The sequence below is a fragment of the Anomaloglossus baeobatrachus genome, chromosome 7, assembly GCF_048569485.1.
Source record: "Anomaloglossus baeobatrachus isolate aAnoBae1 chromosome 7, aAnoBae1.hap1, whole genome shotgun sequence".
Taxonomy (NCBI): domain Eukaryota; kingdom Metazoa; phylum Chordata; class Amphibia; order Anura; family Aromobatidae; genus Anomaloglossus; species Anomaloglossus baeobatrachus.
In genome coordinates this window covers 201,946,925-201,965,753 of record NC_134359.1, presented here as the reverse complement: position 1 = coordinate 201,965,753, position 18,829 = coordinate 201,946,925, and the positions used below count along the sequence as shown (strand labels likewise).

At 41.4% G+C, this 18,829-nt stretch overlaps 1 protein-coding gene across 2 annotated transcripts in view; it reads left to right on the top strand.

The window, feature by feature from the left end:
• The window catches only part of RHBDF1 (rhomboid 5 homolog 1), a 213,735-nt gene that overhangs the window by 143,792 nt on the left and 51,114 nt on the right, over window positions 1-18,829 (top strand). For both annotated transcript variants that reach the window (XM_075319074.1, XM_075319073.1), the window contains one exon: window positions 10,786-10,897. In XM_075319074.1, the coding sequence (XP_075175189.1) occupies window positions 10,786-10,897 (112 nt within the window). The remainder of the gene's footprint in view (window positions 1-10,785; window positions 10,898-18,829) is intronic.

The window sequence follows — 18,829 nt, the reverse complement described above, 5'->3', positions numbered from 1 at the left end:
TTACAGCTGTAATTGTAGCAAAAGGAGGCGTTACATAGTATTAACTTAAAGGGGCCAAATAATATTGCACGCCCCAATTTTCAGTTTATTATTTTTTATAAACGTTTAAAATAAGCAATAAATTTCGTTCAACTTCACAATTGTGTCCCACTGATTCTTCACCATAACATTACATTTTTTTTATCTTTGTTTGAAGCCTGAAATGTGGGAGATGGTTGAAAAATTCAAGGGAGCCGAATACTTTCGCAAGGCACTGTGTATATATATATATATATATATACTGTATACAGTACAGACCAAAAGTTTGGACACCCCTTCTCATTCAAGGAGTTTTCTTTATTTTCATGACTCTGAAAATTGTACATTCACATTGAAGGCATCAAAACTATGAATTAACACATTTGGAATGAAATACTTAACAAAAAAGTGTTAAACAACTGAAAATATGTCTTATATTCTAGGTTCTTCAAAGTAACCACCTTTTGCTTTGATCTCTGCTTTGCACACTCTTGGCATTCTCTTGCTGAGCTTCAAGAAGTAGTCACCGAAAATGGTCTTCCAACAGTCTTGAAGGAGTTACCAGAGATGCTTAGCACTTATTGGCCCTTTTGCCTTCACTCTGTGGTCCAGCTCACCCCAAACCATCTCGATTGGGTTCAGGTCTGGTCACTGTGGAGGCCAGGTCATCTGGCGTAGCACCCCATCACTCCTTTTCTTAGTCAATTAGCCCTTACACAGCCTGGAGGTGTGTTTGGGGTCATTGTGCAGTTGAAAAATAAATGATGGTCCAACTAAACGCAAACAGGATGGAATAGCATGCCGCTGCAAGATGCTGTGGTAGCCATGCTGGTTCAGTATGCCTTCAATTTTTAACCCCTTCAGCCCCGGGGCACTTTCCGTTTTTGCGTTTTTGTTTTTTGCTCCCCTTCTTCCGAGAGCCGTAACTTTTTTATTTTTCTGTCAATCTTGCCATATGAGGGCTTGTTTTTTGCGGGACAAGTTGTACTTTTAAATGAAACCATAAGTTTTACCATATGGTGTACTGGAAAGCAGCAAAAAAATTCCAAGTGTGGAAAAATTGCAAAAAAAGTGTGATGGCACAATAGTTTTTGGGATGTTTTATTCACGGTGTTCACTATATGGTAAAACTGATGTGTAGGTATGATGCCTGAGGTCGGTGCGAGTTTGTAGACACCAAACATGTATAGATTTACTTGTATCTAAGGGGTTCACAAGTTTGTCCAATAAAAGTGGCGTACGTTTTGCGCCATTTTCCGAAACACGTAGCGTTCTTATTTTTTGGGATCTGTGGCTCAGTGATGGCTTATTTTTTGCGTCTCGAGCTGATGTTTCTAATGGTAGCATTTTTGCGCAGATGCTACGTTTTGATCGCCTGTTATTGCATTTTGTGTAAAACTTGCGGCGACCAAAAAACGTAATTTTGTCGTTTGGAATTGTTTTGCCACTACGCCGTTTACCAATCAGATTAATTGATTTTATATTTTGATAGATCGGGCATTTCTGAACGCGGCGATACCAAATATGTGTATATTTATTTATTTTTTAACCCTTTAATTTTCAATAGGGGGAAAGGGGGGTGATTTGAACTTTTAGGTTTTTTGTTTTTTTTTAAATTTTTTAAAACTTTTTTTTTACTTTTTTTATTTTATTTTACTAGTCCCCCTAGGGGGCTATAGCGATCAGCAATCCGATTGCTGATCGCTATCTGCTGATCACAGCTATACCGCTGTAAACAGCAGAAATAGTCACTTTCTTTTTTCCTCTGCTCCGTGCCGAGGAAGAATGAAAGTGAAACTTGGTAGCAGCAGGCATCATCACGTGACCCTGTGCTACGATGGCAACCACCAAACGTCACGTGATCACTCACGTGACGTCCGGAGGGGGCGGCGGTAAGTAAAAAACTTGGCCGCGCGCATATAGATCTCGCTGCCAGACTTTGGCAGCGAGATCTAAGGGGTTAATGTTCCGGGTGGAATGCGATTCCACTCGGAACATGTAGGCACACATGTCAGCTGTTGAAAACAGCTGATATGTGTGCCGATCCACGCCGCCTGCCCGCGGCAGTGGGCGGGGCTTACCGGGACACGATCCATGACGGAAAGATCCGTCCATGGTCGTGAAGGGGTTAATAAATCCCCAACAGTGTCACCAGCAAAGCACCCCCACACCATCACACCTCCTCCTCTATGCTTCACGGTGGGAATCAGGCATGTAGAGTCCTTCCGTTCACCTTTTCTGAGTCGCACAAAGACACGGTGGTTGGATCCAAAGATCTCAAATTTGGACTCATCAGACCAAAGCACAGATTTCCACTGGTCTAATGTCCATTCCTTGTGTTCTTTAGCCCAAACAAGTCTCTTCTGCTTGTCGCCTGTCCTTAGTAGTGGTTTCCTAGCAGCTATTTTACCATGAAGGCCTGCTGCACAAAGTCTCCTCTTTAGGCCTAAGCCACACTGCGAGAAAAACAGTGCGAGTGGAGTGCGATAAAACATCGCATTCCCCTCGGACCAATTCTAGCCTGTGTGTCAGCACACATGAGCGATTATTTTCTCAGCCCTAATCGGACCGAGAAAACAATCGCAGCATGCTGCGATTGTAAGCTGAGACTCTTTCTCTCGCACCCATTCAAGTGAATGGGGCGAGAGAAAAATCGCACTGCACTCGCGGTACACCGGTTTACCGCTAGTGCAGTGCGAGAATGGCAATAGCCGACTATGCAGGAGAGAGGGAGAGAAATCCCTCCCTCCCTTCCTGAGTGCCGGCCCGCCCCCTGCAGCTGAGGTCTGCTTGCACGAACGGACCTTAGTTGCAAGGACACACGCTTGACACTCGGCTCTGCTGTACTGCCAGCACGAGCCGAGTGTCATGCAAGTGGATCGCAGTAGTGCCCGTGTGGCCCCAGCCTAACAGTTGTTCTAGAGATGTGTCTGCTGCTAGAACTCTGTGTGGCATTGACCGGGTCTCTAATCTGAGCTGCTGTTAACCTGCGATTTCTGAGGCTGGTGACTCGGATAAACTTATCCTCTGCAGCAGAGGTGATTCTTGGTCTTCCTTTCCTGGGGCGGTCCTCATGTGAGCCAGTTTCTTTGTAGCGTTTGATGGTTTTTGTCACTGCATTTGGGGACACTTTCAGAGTTTTCCCAATTTTTTGGACTGACTGACCATCATTTTTTAAAGTAATGATGGCCACTCGTTTTTCTTTACCTAGCTGCTTTTTTCTTGCCATAATACAAATTCTAACAGTCTATTCAGTAGAACTATCAGCTGTGTATCCACCAGACTTCTGCACAACACAACTGATGGTCCCAACCAATTTATAAGGCAAGAAATCCCACTTATTAAACCTGACAGGGCACACCTGTGAAGTGAGAACCATTTCCGGTGACTACCTCTTGAACCTCATCAAGAGAATGCCAAGAGTGTGCAAGGCAGTAATCAAAGCAAAAGGTGGCTACTTTGAAGAACCTAGAATATAAGACATATTTTCAATTGTTTCACATTTTTTTAAGTATTTCATACCACATGTTTTAATTCATAGTTTTGATGCCTTCAATGTGAATCTACAATTTTCAGAGACATGAAAATAAAGAAAACTCTTTGAATGAGAAGGTGTGTCCAAACGTTTGGTCTGTACTGTGTGTATATACATATACTTGAATCACCCACCCTTTCCCCATTAGTACTACGGATATTGAAAGAAAATAAAACATACTTAGTGTCATAATATCCATAAAAGTCTGGTCTATTAAATTGCAAAACAAATTAACCAGTATTGTAATTGCCCTAAACAGAAAAAAATTTGAAACACCAAAATTGCATTTTTTTGGTCTTCAGACCTCCCTAAAATAACACAATAAAAAGCGTTGAAAATGCCCCATGTACCTTAAGATGGTAAAACATGAAAATGTCAAGTTGCCATGGAAAAAAAAGGTTATTTTTATTACATGCTTCTGAATTTTTTTTCATCACTTCAATTCAAAACAAATAAAGAAGCAAGTGTGGTATCGCTGTAATCGTACTGGCTTTGACAGTCATGTTTTCTGGTCATTTTTTTAACACAAAATAAACTCAGTTTTAAAACAAAACCCCCCAAAACAATGGCAGAATTGCATTTTTTCACCATGTCATCCAGGTCCAATGGCTACAAAACATGCCTAGATTATCACCACTCCACCATGGTGCTTGATAGCTAGTTTGACCAAAGAAAAAGGAACGGCAGCACTCTGCGGTGTGACTTGGATTGTTAATAAAGCTTCATGCAGACGGGTGGGACAAACACAGGGGAGCGGAGGGAGGAGAGCACGAGGACGACGGTGACAGCTAGTTTGAGGTGTTTGTCCTGATATGCTGTGGCCTTTAGAAGCAGAAGCTGTAGCTCTTGGTTTTTTTTTTTTTTTTTAATCTTCCTGGACATTGCATAGGAATAATATTGGGTTGAATTTGCCAGGAAAGATTAAGTCTTCTGAATGTTCTCTACTTGTGAATAATATATCTCACTGTAGAATGCTAGACTCCAAATTGTTTTTGAATAGCCTTGTCACCTTTCTCTGATTTATGGTCCGTAACAATTGTTTCTCTAAGATCATTGCTGTTGTCTTTCTTCCACGGCATTATGGTAACACTTGCCTAAATGTCTCAGACCAGCAGCTGCCAATACTTCTGCTCTTATTGAGGTGATCACATTTGTTATTGAACAATTAAAAGGAATTTGTCAGCAGGTTTTTGCTACCTCATCTGACAACAATATAATGTACGCAATGAGATTCTGAATCCAACAGTGTATCACATAGATTACTGGCTGATAAATATAATATTATTTGAAATTATTAAATGTACTACAGGGGACAGATAGCTGTTTTGTTCTTAAATTATTTTAATCGTCTAGCTGTGTTTTGTATGTTCCGGACATAATAAAATGTATATACCTTGTTTATATATTGGAGTGCACTTGTTTCTATGGAGGCCCTTTCTCTCCTCTCCCCTTTTTTCTTGGTTACTCCTCCCCATAGTTAGAACAACCAGAGCAGTACAAATGGACTTCATTAGGAATAAAGGCAACAACTTCAAGGAAATGCACAAATAGAAGAAAATAGAAGTCTTTAAATTTGCCTAAGTGTTATATCCCATGATAAATAAATAACAAGTAATGAGCGCAATAGTGCACATAAAGTTTTATTCAACACAATATACATGGGGTATATAATATATTGGAAAAAGTTTTGACAGGTTCAGACAGAGAAAAGCGACAAAAATCCCCATATGGGGCCACATGCAAGGTGATTCCTATGAGATCTCCCTGATGTACACAGTGCTAGGTATTAGGTCCAATTCCTATGTATAAACAGATACCAGCCATTACTAATACACAATACTGAACAGAGTCAGATAGTCACATGCTGGAGCGCAAAAAAGTCATAGAAAATACCATCAGCACCATGAAATCAGACAGGGAGCTTACCAATGAAAAGCAAATGTCATGTGGACACACATGGGGACAGTCCCAACACGTGTTTCGTGTGACTTCCTCAGGGGACCGTGGACAACAGAGGGTAAGTGGGTTTATATACCTGCCGAAATCGCATGTAATTTGTAACACCTGTCGCAAATCAAGGGTCTCGGGGATGAATAACGCTGGTCCGGGCGGCTACTCCGGTGTCACCTGGGTAGGGAAAACCCCTAATGACGTCCGTTTTCCCAGAAGACACTGAGAGGAGAGCCGCTCCAACCGCGCATGCGCAGTCCCCGCACCCGGAAGTGCGATCACAAATGCCATGCCAAGTACTGGCAGGGATAAGGGCAAGTCACACCGCTACAGGAGGAGGCATAGGAGCAAGATGAAAAACAAATATACATAATGGAAGTAGGTCCAGAAAGGATCACACAATCTTTTGACACAATTGTTCAATAACAAATCAAGTACAATGCTTTTTCTTGATAACATCCGCTTAGATTTACATGACAATAATATATTAATAGTCAACATTGTGCAGGATCAGCTAGGCAGAATAGCGTGTTCAAATAGATTTTTTCTCTCCTCTCCTTTATCCTCCTCCATTTTGTTGCCTTTTTTCTGAGCAGCGGGACAGATCCAAACTTAACATGAGAACATCCGGCAAGGACATAAAAAATGGGGGACACAGGACAAGTGACTGTGAAAAAAACAAAAAAGACCACTTAAAAAATTTTTTTTAAAAACATATATGAATATACGTGATTAAAAGACTCGAGAGCCAATCATTACAGGAAACAGCAACCAAACAATACCAACATACATCCCAGTAGGGAGAATTGGGGAAATCCAACCGCAGAAGGGATATACTGGGATTACAAGAAAGACGTAAAGGTCTGTCTCTCGTTCAACCCATTGGGTGTCACAGTGCCGAGGACACTGTGACACCCAATGGGTTGAACGAGAGACAGACCTTTACGTCTTTCTTGTAATCCCAGTATATCCCTTCTGCGGTTGGATTTCCCCAATTCTCCCTACTGGGATGTATGTTGGTATTGTTTGGTTGCTGTTTCCTGTAATGATTGGCTCTCGAGTCTTTTAATCACGTATATTCATATATGTTTTTAAAAAAATTTTTTTAAGTGGTCTTTTTTGTTTTTTTCACAGTCACTTGTCCTGTGTCCCCCATTTTTTATGTCCTTGCCGGATGTTCTCATGTTAAGTTTGGATCTGTCCCGCTGCTCAGAAAAAAGGCAACAAAATGGAGGAGGATAAAGGAGAGGAGAGAAAAAATCTATTTGAACACGCTATTCTGCCTAGCTGATCCTGCACAATGTTGACTATTAATATATTATTGTCATGTAAATCTAAGCGGATGTTATCAAGAAAAAGCATTGTACTTGATTTGTTATTGAACAATTGTGTCAAAAGATTGTGTGATCCTTTCTGGACCTACTTCCATTATGTATATTTGTTTTTCATCTTGCTCCTATGCCTCCTCCTGTAGCGGTGTGACTTGCCCTTATCCCTGCCAGTACTTGGCATGGCATTTGTGATCGCACTTCCGGGTGCGGGGACTGCGCATGCGCGGTTGGAGCGGCTCTCCTCTCAGTGTCTTCTGGGAAAACGGACGTCATTAGGGGTTTTCCCTACCCAGGTGACACCGGAGTAGCCGCCCGGACCAGCGTTATTCATCCCCGAGACCCTTGATTTGCGACAGGTGTTACAAATTACATGCGATTTCGGCAGGTATATAAACCCACTTACCCTCTGTTGTCCACGGTCCCCTGAGGAAGTCACACGAAACACGTGTTGGGACTGTCCCCATGTGTGTCCACATGACATTTGCTTTTCATTGGTAAGCTCCCTGTCTGATTTCATGGTGCTGATGGTATTTTCTATGACTTTTTTGCGCTCCAGCATGTGACTATCTGACTCTGTTCAGTATTGTGTATTAGTAATGGCTGGTATCTGTTTATACATAGGAATTGGACCTAATACCTAGCACTGTGTACATCAGGGAGATCTCATAGGAATCACCTTGCATGTGGCCCCATATGGGGATTTTTGTCGCTTTTCTCTGTCTGAACCTGTCAAAACTTTTTCCAATATATTATATACCCCATGTATATTGTGTTGAATAAAACTTTATGTGCACTATTGCGCTCATTACTTGTTATTTATTTATCATGGGATATAACACTTAGGCAAATTTAAAGACTTCTATTTTCTTCTATTTGTGTCCTCCCCATAGTTGTAGCACCCATTTAAATTGAATTGTTAATCTATCTGGCATACGTGCACCTTGTCTTCTTATTATTAAGGTGCTGTATGTGTGTCTATAGTGTAAAAATAAAGAAATAAAGAAATTTGCATAGAGTCCCCCTATATTATGATACCCATCACAGATAAAGTATATGACTACAGGTCGCAGCAAGCAGCCATGCGCTTATCTTGGCTTTGTGTCAAAATAAGAGGGACAATCCTGGGTGGCTGCAGGCTGCTATTTTTAGGCTTGGGGGGCCCAATAACCATGGGTCCTCCCTAGCCTGAGAATACCAGCACCCAGCTGTCAGCTTTCTCATGGGTATCAAAATTGGGGGCACCGTACGCCGATATTTTTTTTTTTTTATCATTTATCTAAATAATAATTAAAAAGCCACATGCAGTCATTCTTATTTTGATACAAAGCCATAATGTGTAAAGAGGGTGTACTTAGATTTTTGTCATGAATGTATACATAGTTGGTTGTCCCGGAAAAGGTAAACAGTGTGCTGCAATTTTTGTATGGAGGTTATGTTTATATTGAAATCATTGCACTGTAAACCTGTTTGCTTTATGAATTTTCTCTATGTATTGTACAGACATTTGCACACTGGGGTTTGCAAATATTTGCTCTGCTAAAATGGGCTAATGTTATAGTCTTTTGTACAGACAAATTCAATTGAATAACCAGGGTTGGAAAAGGGGTAGATACTTTAAGGAATTCCAAGGTTACTTTGCTCAGTGATGCACATTAATCTGTTTTTAAGTGATTACATTTAGATCTTGTGTGTCCGGGTGTGCATTGAAGCCTATTAAAAAATGCTTATATAAACAAATACACAAACAGGTAGTTTCTTGTGGCTAAATAAAACATTGAAGAGAATACAAAACAAATGTGAAACAAGTAATTTCTGCAGTAAAAAGGCTGCCATTCAGAAGAGATTACATGTAAACAAATTCGAGCACTCACCCCAAGGTTTTAAATATACCAATGGGTCAAAAAGTGATTGATGCAAAAAAAAATAATAAATCATTAAAAGTATTAAAATTAAATCTTTATTAAACACATATAGAAAAATATGTACAAAAACAAGGGACACTAACTCCCAAAAAGGACACAGCCTATACCTGGTTGCATAAATAGCTCAATTCATTTAGAATAAATATATAGTTCAATAATACCAAAAGCATAATTGTGACCACATTTCATCAGAAAGAAAATGCATGGATCTCTATCAGGTACAACTACATATAAAGTGCATCAGCACATAAGCACCAGCTAATGATAGCTAGATGCAAAGTGCACTAGTGCATACAACATCCACCATATTAATAAGTCTAATGCACATTAGGTAAAGTTAGGTCACTATATGTACAGTCCAATAATGAGGGCATTTATGCTCTACATAAGAAGCTCAATAACAAGAATATGGGTTCCTTGTATAATGATCAAATTGCATAGTCAATCATCTACCATGCTTACCTGAATATAAAGTGCACTAGTGCATAAATATTGCTATACCCCAGTAGTTAACATATACAGTAGGTCTCCTTTTGCAAAATCCTAATACTACACCCATTCTGGGCACCACAAAAGTTTGTATATTAATTAGTATTACCTTATGAACAATGAACTATGAGCTCCAGGTAGCATGTCCCTCCACCTCCACGCACGTTTCGCCCAGTTTCTTCGATAGGGCATGAATTGATGAAGGTCTTAGTGAAGATCGAAACGATTTCACCCATAATTGGATTCACTGCACTGTTAAATAAAAACCATTTTCACGCCATTGGTAGTGCTCGGATTTGTTTACATTTGATATTATGGGTTTGGTACCTACCAAAGTACCTATTACCCAGAAGTGCTACATTATATCTTATTGATACAGAAGATTTTAGGCTCCCCTTCTAAATTTTGCATCATGTATTTAGTATTAGTCATTTTTAAAGTTTCTAAACTCAAAGGTTCTCTGAACTGGACATATATATGTAAGGGAAAGCAGTGATCTTAGGGCCAGATATTTTTTTGATCTTGGATGCCTATTTAATTGACAGCTATGACTCCTGACTCCACATGCACATGAATTACCCATTGGGTTTATTGGAAAGAGGAGGTAAGCTAATGCTAGACACATTTCCATGAGGATGCCACTAAACATCAGATGGCCATATGGTTCACACAATCTCTCGGTTCAGCTGATTTCATTTTCCGTGTATCAGGACCTTTAGTCGATTGTACCCCACTGGTCTGAATTGGCTGCTTAAACATAAACTACTTTAAAGCCCAGACAATATAGAATATTTTTTAGAATATAATCAAGACAGTATGGCACTGTGCTGCACACTGGTGCCTGGATAGGGTACAAATCCTTAATATAATTACTGAAGAAATCCGGCACTCAAACAAGAAGATGCGTGGTAATAGGTGCTTTAATACAACTCAACGTGTGAACAAGTGATTACAAGTAATTGACATTTCGGTCATTTATTATGACACGTTTCAGTCATTTATTATGAATATTTTTTAGAGTCTGCAAAAAAAAAATGTTAGTAAATAGTAAATTACATGTGCCGATAGAGCTGATATGTAGAGCTACAAAAGCATCTCCAGTGGCACTCAATAATATATACTTTGCATTGCATTAGCTCTGTAGGAATATTAGAAAAAAGGGATAACTATATAGTTATATAGAACTATCCTACTCAAGGAATCAGCTTATTATACTTATTGTTGGGCTCACATGTATAGGATGGGCCATAAGTATGGATACACCCTGATAAAATGGAAGTGGTTGCTGATATCACCTTACCGTTTGTGGCATATTAGTACATGGGAGGGGCAAAACATTTGAGGCCGGGTGACGCCATGGGTTTATCAGGGTGTATCGATACTTATGGCCCACCCAGGACGTATCTATACTTCTGGCCCACCCTGTAGTTTGTATCTAGACAGATTAGCATTTCAGAGTTACATTTTAATTAGATTTTTTTTCATTACACCGTTCGGTGACATAGAATTCTGATAATGAGTAAGATTTCTGTCCCTTTAGGCCGTTCTTCACTTATTGGATTACAGTTGTGCATCTACTGATAACCATCTTGACTGTATGCATCTATGGCATTGCACCGGTTGGATTTTCCCAGCATGAAACAGTAGAATCAGTAAGTAATTCTACCTCTCCGGTCCTTTATTTCAGAAGGCTTGATTTTCCACTATGCCGCTGACTGTAATTGTATGCACTTGCGCTTTTGTGCCATTGAATGTAATGGAATGCACTGGTGGATATTAGTTTACCCATGTTTCTTGTCTTGTTGAGTAACACTGCATACCTGAGATAGCTGATACGTCAGTAAGATGTTACATTGTTTATGCTACTGATACAAACACATAATCATTAAGAGAACTTCCACAGATCACAGACTTTGCCTACCCCAACCTCTGCAGATAAAGACACATTACACAATGCAGAGTTTATTTATTTACAGTTACATGGAACAGTAAGGGTACCTTCACACTTAGCGATGCAGCAGCGATCCGACCAGCGATCTGACCTGGTCAGGATCGCTGCTGCATCGCTACATGGTCGCTGGTGAGCTGTCAAACAGGCAGATCTCACCAGCGACCAGTGAACAGCCCCCAGCCAGCAGCGACGTGCAAGCGACGCTGCGCTTGCACGGAGCTGCCGTCTGGAAGCTGCGGAGACTGGTAACTAAGGTAAACATCGGGTATGGTTACCCGATGTTTACATTAGTTACCAGCGCACAGCTGTGTGTGCAGGGAGCAGGGAGCCGCGCACACTGAGCGCTGGCTCCTTGCTCTCCTACCATAGCTACAGTACACATCGGGTTAATTAACCCGATGTGTAATGCAGCTACATGTGCAGAGAGCAGGGAGCCGCGCACACTGCTTAGCGCTGGCTCCTTGCTCTCCTAGCTGCTATACACATCGGGTTAATTAACCCGATGTGTACAGCAGCTACATGTGCAGAGAGCCGGAGCCGGCAGCACAGGCAGCGTGAGAGCTGCAGATGCTGGTAACTAAGGTAAATATCGGGTAACCACCTTGGTTACCCGATGTTTATCTTGGATACAGCTTACCTCAGCTGTCAGACGCCGGCTCCTGCTCCCTGCTCGCTTCATTTGTCGCTCTCTTGCTGTCACACACAGCGATCTGTGTGTCACAGCAGGAGAGCGGCTTTGAAGAAAACGAACCAGGGCTGTGTGTAACGAGCAGCGATCTCGCAGCAGGGGCCAGATCGCTGCTCAGTGTCACACACAGCGAGATCGCTAATGAGGTCACTGCTGCGTCACAAAAAGCGTGACTCAGCAGCGATCTCGGCAGCGAGCTCGCTGTGTGTGAAGCACCCCTAAGTGAATATTTTGCAATGAACTGAATTGTCACAATGATTACTAAGAAAAAGAAGTGTTACAAATAATCACAAATACAATCTCACTATATTACTTCATTACAGGACTATTTTCCTTTTTTTTTCCGTTTCTTCCTTCCGTCTTCCAAAGGCCATAACTTTTTTTTTTTTTCCATCCACATAACTGTATGACAGCTTGTTTTTTGCTGCACAAGTTGTACTTTTAAATTGCACCATTCATTATATCATATTATGCAATGGAAAGCAGAAAAAAAATACAAATACTTTGAAATAAAAAAAAAGTTACATTTCGAAATTGTCTTTTTTTTTTTTTTTTAATTTACCATGTTCACGATCTGGTAAAACTGACCAGCAATATGATTCTTAAGGTCCCAACAATTCCGTATATACTAAGCTATATACTATACCATATACAATACTATATATTGTTTGTTGTTTTTTTTTTTTTAATTTAAATGGTAAAATAAAAATAGTTCAGAAATCTATTAAACAAAAATCTTGCTTATGTCACCATTTTTCTAGCAAAAAATGTAATATTTTCAAATTTTTGGATCTGGGGCTGTGTCCTGGATTCATTTTTGCATCCTGAGCTGACAATTTTATTGATACCATTTTGGGGTAGGTACGATGTTTTGATTGCCTTTGATTGCAATGTTGTGGCTACCAAAAAACAGTAATTATGACTTTTTGATATTTTTTTTCTGATTATGTAGGTTATTAATCAGATTTATTGATTTTTTATTTTGATAGATAGGACTTTTAAGAATGCAAAGATTCTAAACATTTGTATCTTTTTTTCTAATTGCTTTATTTTTAGGCTGCTTTCACACATCTGGTTTTTTCAGTGCGGCTCAATCCGGCTCAAAAACCTTTGCAACAGATGCGGCGAAAAAAACTGATCCGTTGCATAAGTTTTTCCATGCGGCCCGTCCGTTTTTTGACGGATGCAGCTTGATACTGAGCATACGCAGTGCAAAAAACATCATCCGGCGGCCCGATGCGGTTTTTGGCGCAGGACGCCGCATCCGGCGTCCATAGGCTTGCATTGTAAATTGCGCCACATCGCGCCAAATCCGGCGCGATTCTTTTTTTTGCCGCACAAAAAAACGTGCCGGGCAACGTTCCATCCGGCCGCCGCATGGGCTAAATATGCCACATCCGGTAAAAACCGGACGCAACGCAAGGCCATGCGGCACAATACGGCGCTAATGCAAGTCTATGCGGGAAAAAACGCAACCGGCGGCAAAAAAAAAAACGGTCGCGTTTTTTCTGCAAAGTGCCGTATTGTGCCGCTCAGCAAAAACCGGATGTGTGAAAGCAGCCTTAGTAGCACAAAATGGGGGTGTTTTGATTTTTTATTTATCCATTTATTTTTTCACATTTTTAAAAGATTTGTTTCACTTTTTACTATATTTGTTAGTTCCCTTAGGGCAGGGTTCCCCAACTCCAGTCCTCAAGGCCCACCAACAGTGCATGTTTTCAGGATTTCCTTAGCATTGCACTGCTGTTGGAACCAGCACCTGGGCAGGTAATTACATTAACACCTGTGCAATACTAAGGAAATCCCAAAAACCTGCACTGTTGGTGGGCCTTGAGGACTGGAGTTGGGGACCTCTGCCTTAGGGGACTTGAACTTCTTATCATATGATATGCTTTTACTATACATAGCAGTACATCAGCACTGCTATGTATAGTGAAAACACTGGATTTCACAGCAGAACTGTTGTTACACACATGGGGGCCTTCAGTAGACCTCCGGTTGTCATGGCAACCCATGGGTGCCCTCCAATCACTTTAGGGGCGCTCAGATGGGCTTGAGCAATAATGTGCTACCCTCTCCCCCCCACCAAAGCACATTAAATTCTGCTGTTAGATATTGACAGCAGCTTTCAAAAGGGTAACAGCTGGAGGTTGATCACTGCTCTACCTACAGCTAAAAGAGGGAAATAATGGCTGAAAAAGGCTGCTTTCACACATCCGTTTTTTGCCGTCCGGCACAATCCGGCAAAAATACTGATGCAACGGATCCAGCGTAAAAAAGGATCCGTTGCATCAGTTTTTTCCATGTGTTCCTTCTGTTTTTTTGATGGATCCGTTGTGCTACTGAGCATGCGCAGTTCAAAAAAACGGATCCTTCGTGGGATTCCGTCATATGCCGGTTGATGACGGATCCGGCGCCGTGAGTTACAATGAAAGCCTATGGGCGCCGGATCCGTCATCAACCGGCATATGACGGAATCCCACGAAGGATCCGGCGCCATGCGGTTTTTCGCCGGAGACAAAATCCTAGTGACAGATTCCCTTTAAGGATTCATCAGTCAGCTTGTTCGGACCACTGAAGGATTCTCAATTTAAGAGATTGCCCATTATTTGACAATACTTTTTGAATGTCCCTGAAGGGCTGATTGTAATACTATAAAAAGCATACTTGCCTCCTGGACCAGCTCCACAACCTTCCTTCGAGCACTATGCAATCTCATCACATTGTGTATGTCATGTGAATGAAGTAGCCCACCAGCGATGGGCTGCAGCGCTAAGGTGATAAAGACAAAGTCACGTCTCAAGATTACTGAGGAGAAGAGACAAGAGGAGAGATGCCACTAGTCCAGGAGTTAAAGGGAACCTGTCACCAGATTTGGTGACTATAAGCGGCGGCCACCACCAGTGGGCTCTTATATACAGTATTCTAACATGCTGTATATAAGAGCCCAGACCGCTGTGTAGAACATAAAAAAAACACTTTATAATACTCACATAGGCTGGTCACTGCGGTGGATGTGGCTCAAATCGGCGTCTTCGCCCTCCGGTGCCGTCGCCTCCTCTTTCGGCCATCTTTGTTCTCCTTCTGAAGCCTGTGTGCATGACGCAGCTACGTCATACACACTCGCCGGTCCCGCGCAGGCGCAGTACAATACTTTGATCTGCTCAGTGCAGATCAAAGTGCGCCTGGGCAGAACATGAATGCCGGAGAGTGTGTATGACATTGGACGCATCATGCACCGCGGCTTCAGAAGATGGAGGACAAAGATGGCTGAAAGAGGAGGTGCCGGCACCAGAGGACAGAGACACCCATTTGACCCATATCCACCACAGCGACTGGTTTAGGTGAGTATCATAAAGTGTTTTTTATGTTCTACACAGCAGCCTGGGCTCTTATATACAGCATGTTAGAATACTGTATATAACAGCCCACTGGTTGTGGCTGCATCTTATAGTGCAAAAAACTGGTGACAGGTTCCCTTTAAGTGTGTTTTTATCTTATTTCATTTGGCACACTGGAGGCTTTCAGAGGGGGTTATCTGATGGTGGACCACCCCTCTTACCTTATTCAGAAACCAGCAATGTGTGGGGATATAAAGAACGTGTAAAATCCAAAACCTACAACAGTTTTAATGAATTCCAGTTGTAGAAATGATTTTGGCCCCTCATACGTGCTCCCCTAAGGTGTACATATCTATTCAATGTTGTCTAGTATTGATAATCTTAAGTAAATATCACTTAGCGTAAATAGACCCTTGTGGAACAATATAATGTAATGATGAATTCACCTTTGAGGGAAGGAAGGAAGGAAATAAGGATATTTATATGTACTGGTACTTCAGGGATAGGTTTGTAGCTTACACATGAAATGACAGCTATAATTACCACATTAAGATGTGCTTCTTGGTGGTGTCATCCTGCTGAAGGCTAACCCTCTGCTTTATGTGAGCCAGGAAGCATTCCTACAATTATGTTATGTTATATACTGCAACATAGACAGTTTAAGGCCTGCGACACACATCCGTGCCCCCGGTACGTGTTTGGTACGTTTTTGCACGTACCGGCGGCACGGAGACATGATAACCAATGTTACCCTATGGTAGATGGCACACACACGTAAAATCACATGGAACGTGTGTCTGTGTGGTTAGTACGTGTGTGCATTTTTCCACACGGTCGACATGTCCGTTTTTGGCCGTCAACATGCAGGCACACACCCGCTAAAGTCAATGGGTCCGTGCCTGCACGGACGGCACACGTAGCATGTCCGTGTGCAGCACGTACCGTCCGTGTGCGTTTTTAATCGAAACATCAGCAACACTTGTTTCCAATCTATCAGGTCAATTGTCAAATTGTCAAAAGTCCTGATGTTTCAATTGGTGATGCACAAGGCCAAGGATGTTGTCAAAGGACGTTATGGTGATATGGCAGTATGCTTGAAATTTTGGCGGAAATATGCGCATTTCACCATAAAGAATGTTAAAATGTCCATGCGTTTTCCTTAGCTTGACAAGGGGGTGGAGCCACATCCTTTTTTCAACAGGTGGTTTATAATCAAGCATATGTCGCCTAACACCAAATCTCCTAGATATCAACCATAGCAAATACATGGTTGTTTCATTGGAGAGAGACATTTTGGAGTCTGTATAAGGCTATGTGCGCACGTGTGCGCTCTGCACCGCACCTAAAAGGTGCGCTTCAGAGCGCAGCTGAAAAGCTCCGTTCTGAAGCGCATGGTGCCGGCAGAGAACGTGCGCTCTGCATGCTGCCTCTCCCTATAGACAGCATGCAAACCGCACGGAAGAAGTGACATGTCACTTCTTAGAACGCAGCGATTCGGGCAGCAGCCGAATCGCTGTGTTCTAATATGCCATGTGCGCACGGCTCCTGCACAATCTCCATAGACTGTGCAGGGGACGCAGGACGCATGCAGTTACGCTGCGCTGCAGATCGCAGCGTAACTGCATGTAATACGCACACGTGCGCACATAGCCTAATGAGTGGAAGACCCCAGAAACAATTAATTTAAATGATGTTTAACCTAATAAACAGATGAGGGACGGTAATTGACCAATTAAACCCACCAGAATCGCATGATGAAGTATTAACAACGTAATTTGGGTATGAAAGCGGATCTTAAAAAACGGAAGTCACACGGACAACACACGTACGTATTTAATGCCAACACAGACGTTACATATGTACACACGGCGAGCATACGTCATCAGAGGGAGGTCATACGTACCGGAGAAACGCCCATAAAAAACGGAACATGGACCCGAAAAAAGGAACGTGAGACACGTACGTTTTTTATGCGGAAGTGTGTTTTAGGCCTAAATCCCTTTTATTCAGTCTGCACAATGGTTTTTTTGTTGCTTGGTATCTTGTCACTGCACTATCTAATTTGTTTGCTATTTTTTATTGCTTAGTATATATTACAATAAACTTAGCTAGGGATACTAAGCAGATTTTATATGGAAAATTGTCATGTTTCTCTTTAGGTCTGCCAACAAGTTGTAAGATTAGATTGCTGTTTATGTTCATTTTACATATTATCCAGGTTTAATACTGTTGATTTTGGCACATGTGGATAACATTTTTATTCTTGGATCCTACTAGATGAAAATATTTGGTTCTTGCTGTTAATATGTTTCTAATGAATCCAATTTTGAAGGAACATTTTACATTATTCCCACAATATCAAACATATATCAGATGCTTAAAATCCACACGTCAGAGGCTTTTGGTCTACCTTGTTTCCCATGGATACATCCTGTAGTTCTTTCATGGCAGGGCACACATGCTCAGTCAGTAGATACCATGTATTTTTAATAGTGGGCATCAGTGGTGTAACTAGAGTTCGATGGGCTCTAGTGCAAAATTTGGACCTGGACTCCCCTCCTTATGTTGATAAAAAAAAATGTTTTTGTTTAAAAGAACTGAAGTCCTCAGTGGTTGATACCTTTTAATGGCTAACTGAAAAGATGGTAATAATTACAAGCTTTCGAGACTACTCAGGTCTCTTCATCAGGCATGGTATAACACAAAATCTGAAGAGTCACATATTTATACACAACAGGACATAGAATAGTGCAGTAAAAAAAAAAAACAAAAAAAAAACAACCAAGTTATATAAAACAGAACTATCACTATGGCAGGGGGGCAAACTGTTGTGGCCATAAATTTTGCTGCAGTTCAGTGTGAAAGTTTTATTGTCCTCTGATCAAGGTCTGGTCCAGGCTGTGACACGCTCGGCCATCGCTTGACCATCCGAGCGTGTCACAGCCTGGACTAGACCCTGATCAGAGGACAATAAAACTTTCACACTGAACTGCAGCAAAATTTATGGCCACAACAGTTTGCCCCCCTGCCATAGTGATAGTTCTGTTTTATATAACTTGGTTGTTTGTTTTTTGTTTTTGTTTTTGTTTTTTTTACTGCCCCATTCTATGTCCTGTTGTGTATAAATATGTGACTCTTCAGATTTTGTGTTATACCATGCCTGATGAAGAGACCTGAGTAGTCTCGAAAGCTTGCAATTATTACCATCTTTTCAGTTAGCCGTTAAAAGGTATCAACCACTGAGGACTTCAGTTCTTTTAAACAAAAAAATTTTTTTTATCTCTACTGGCTAACACGGTACAAAGATATATTCTCCTTATGTTGGTCAGATGTATGTATATGTATGTATACCTTTATCATTCTAAATCCTATAAAGACATACAACTTGCTCCCCAACCCCATTATGTAGTAATGTCCTTCACCCTGTTCTAATGTCCGCTATCCTGGGCTCCTTCTTTGTAAATATGTCCCCCATCCTTGTATATATGCCCCCCATCCTGGTATGTTCCCCATCATGACATGTATGTCCCTTATCCTAGTATATATGTTCCCCATTTTAGCCCACATCATGGTGTATATGTAACCCCATCCTGGTATATATGTC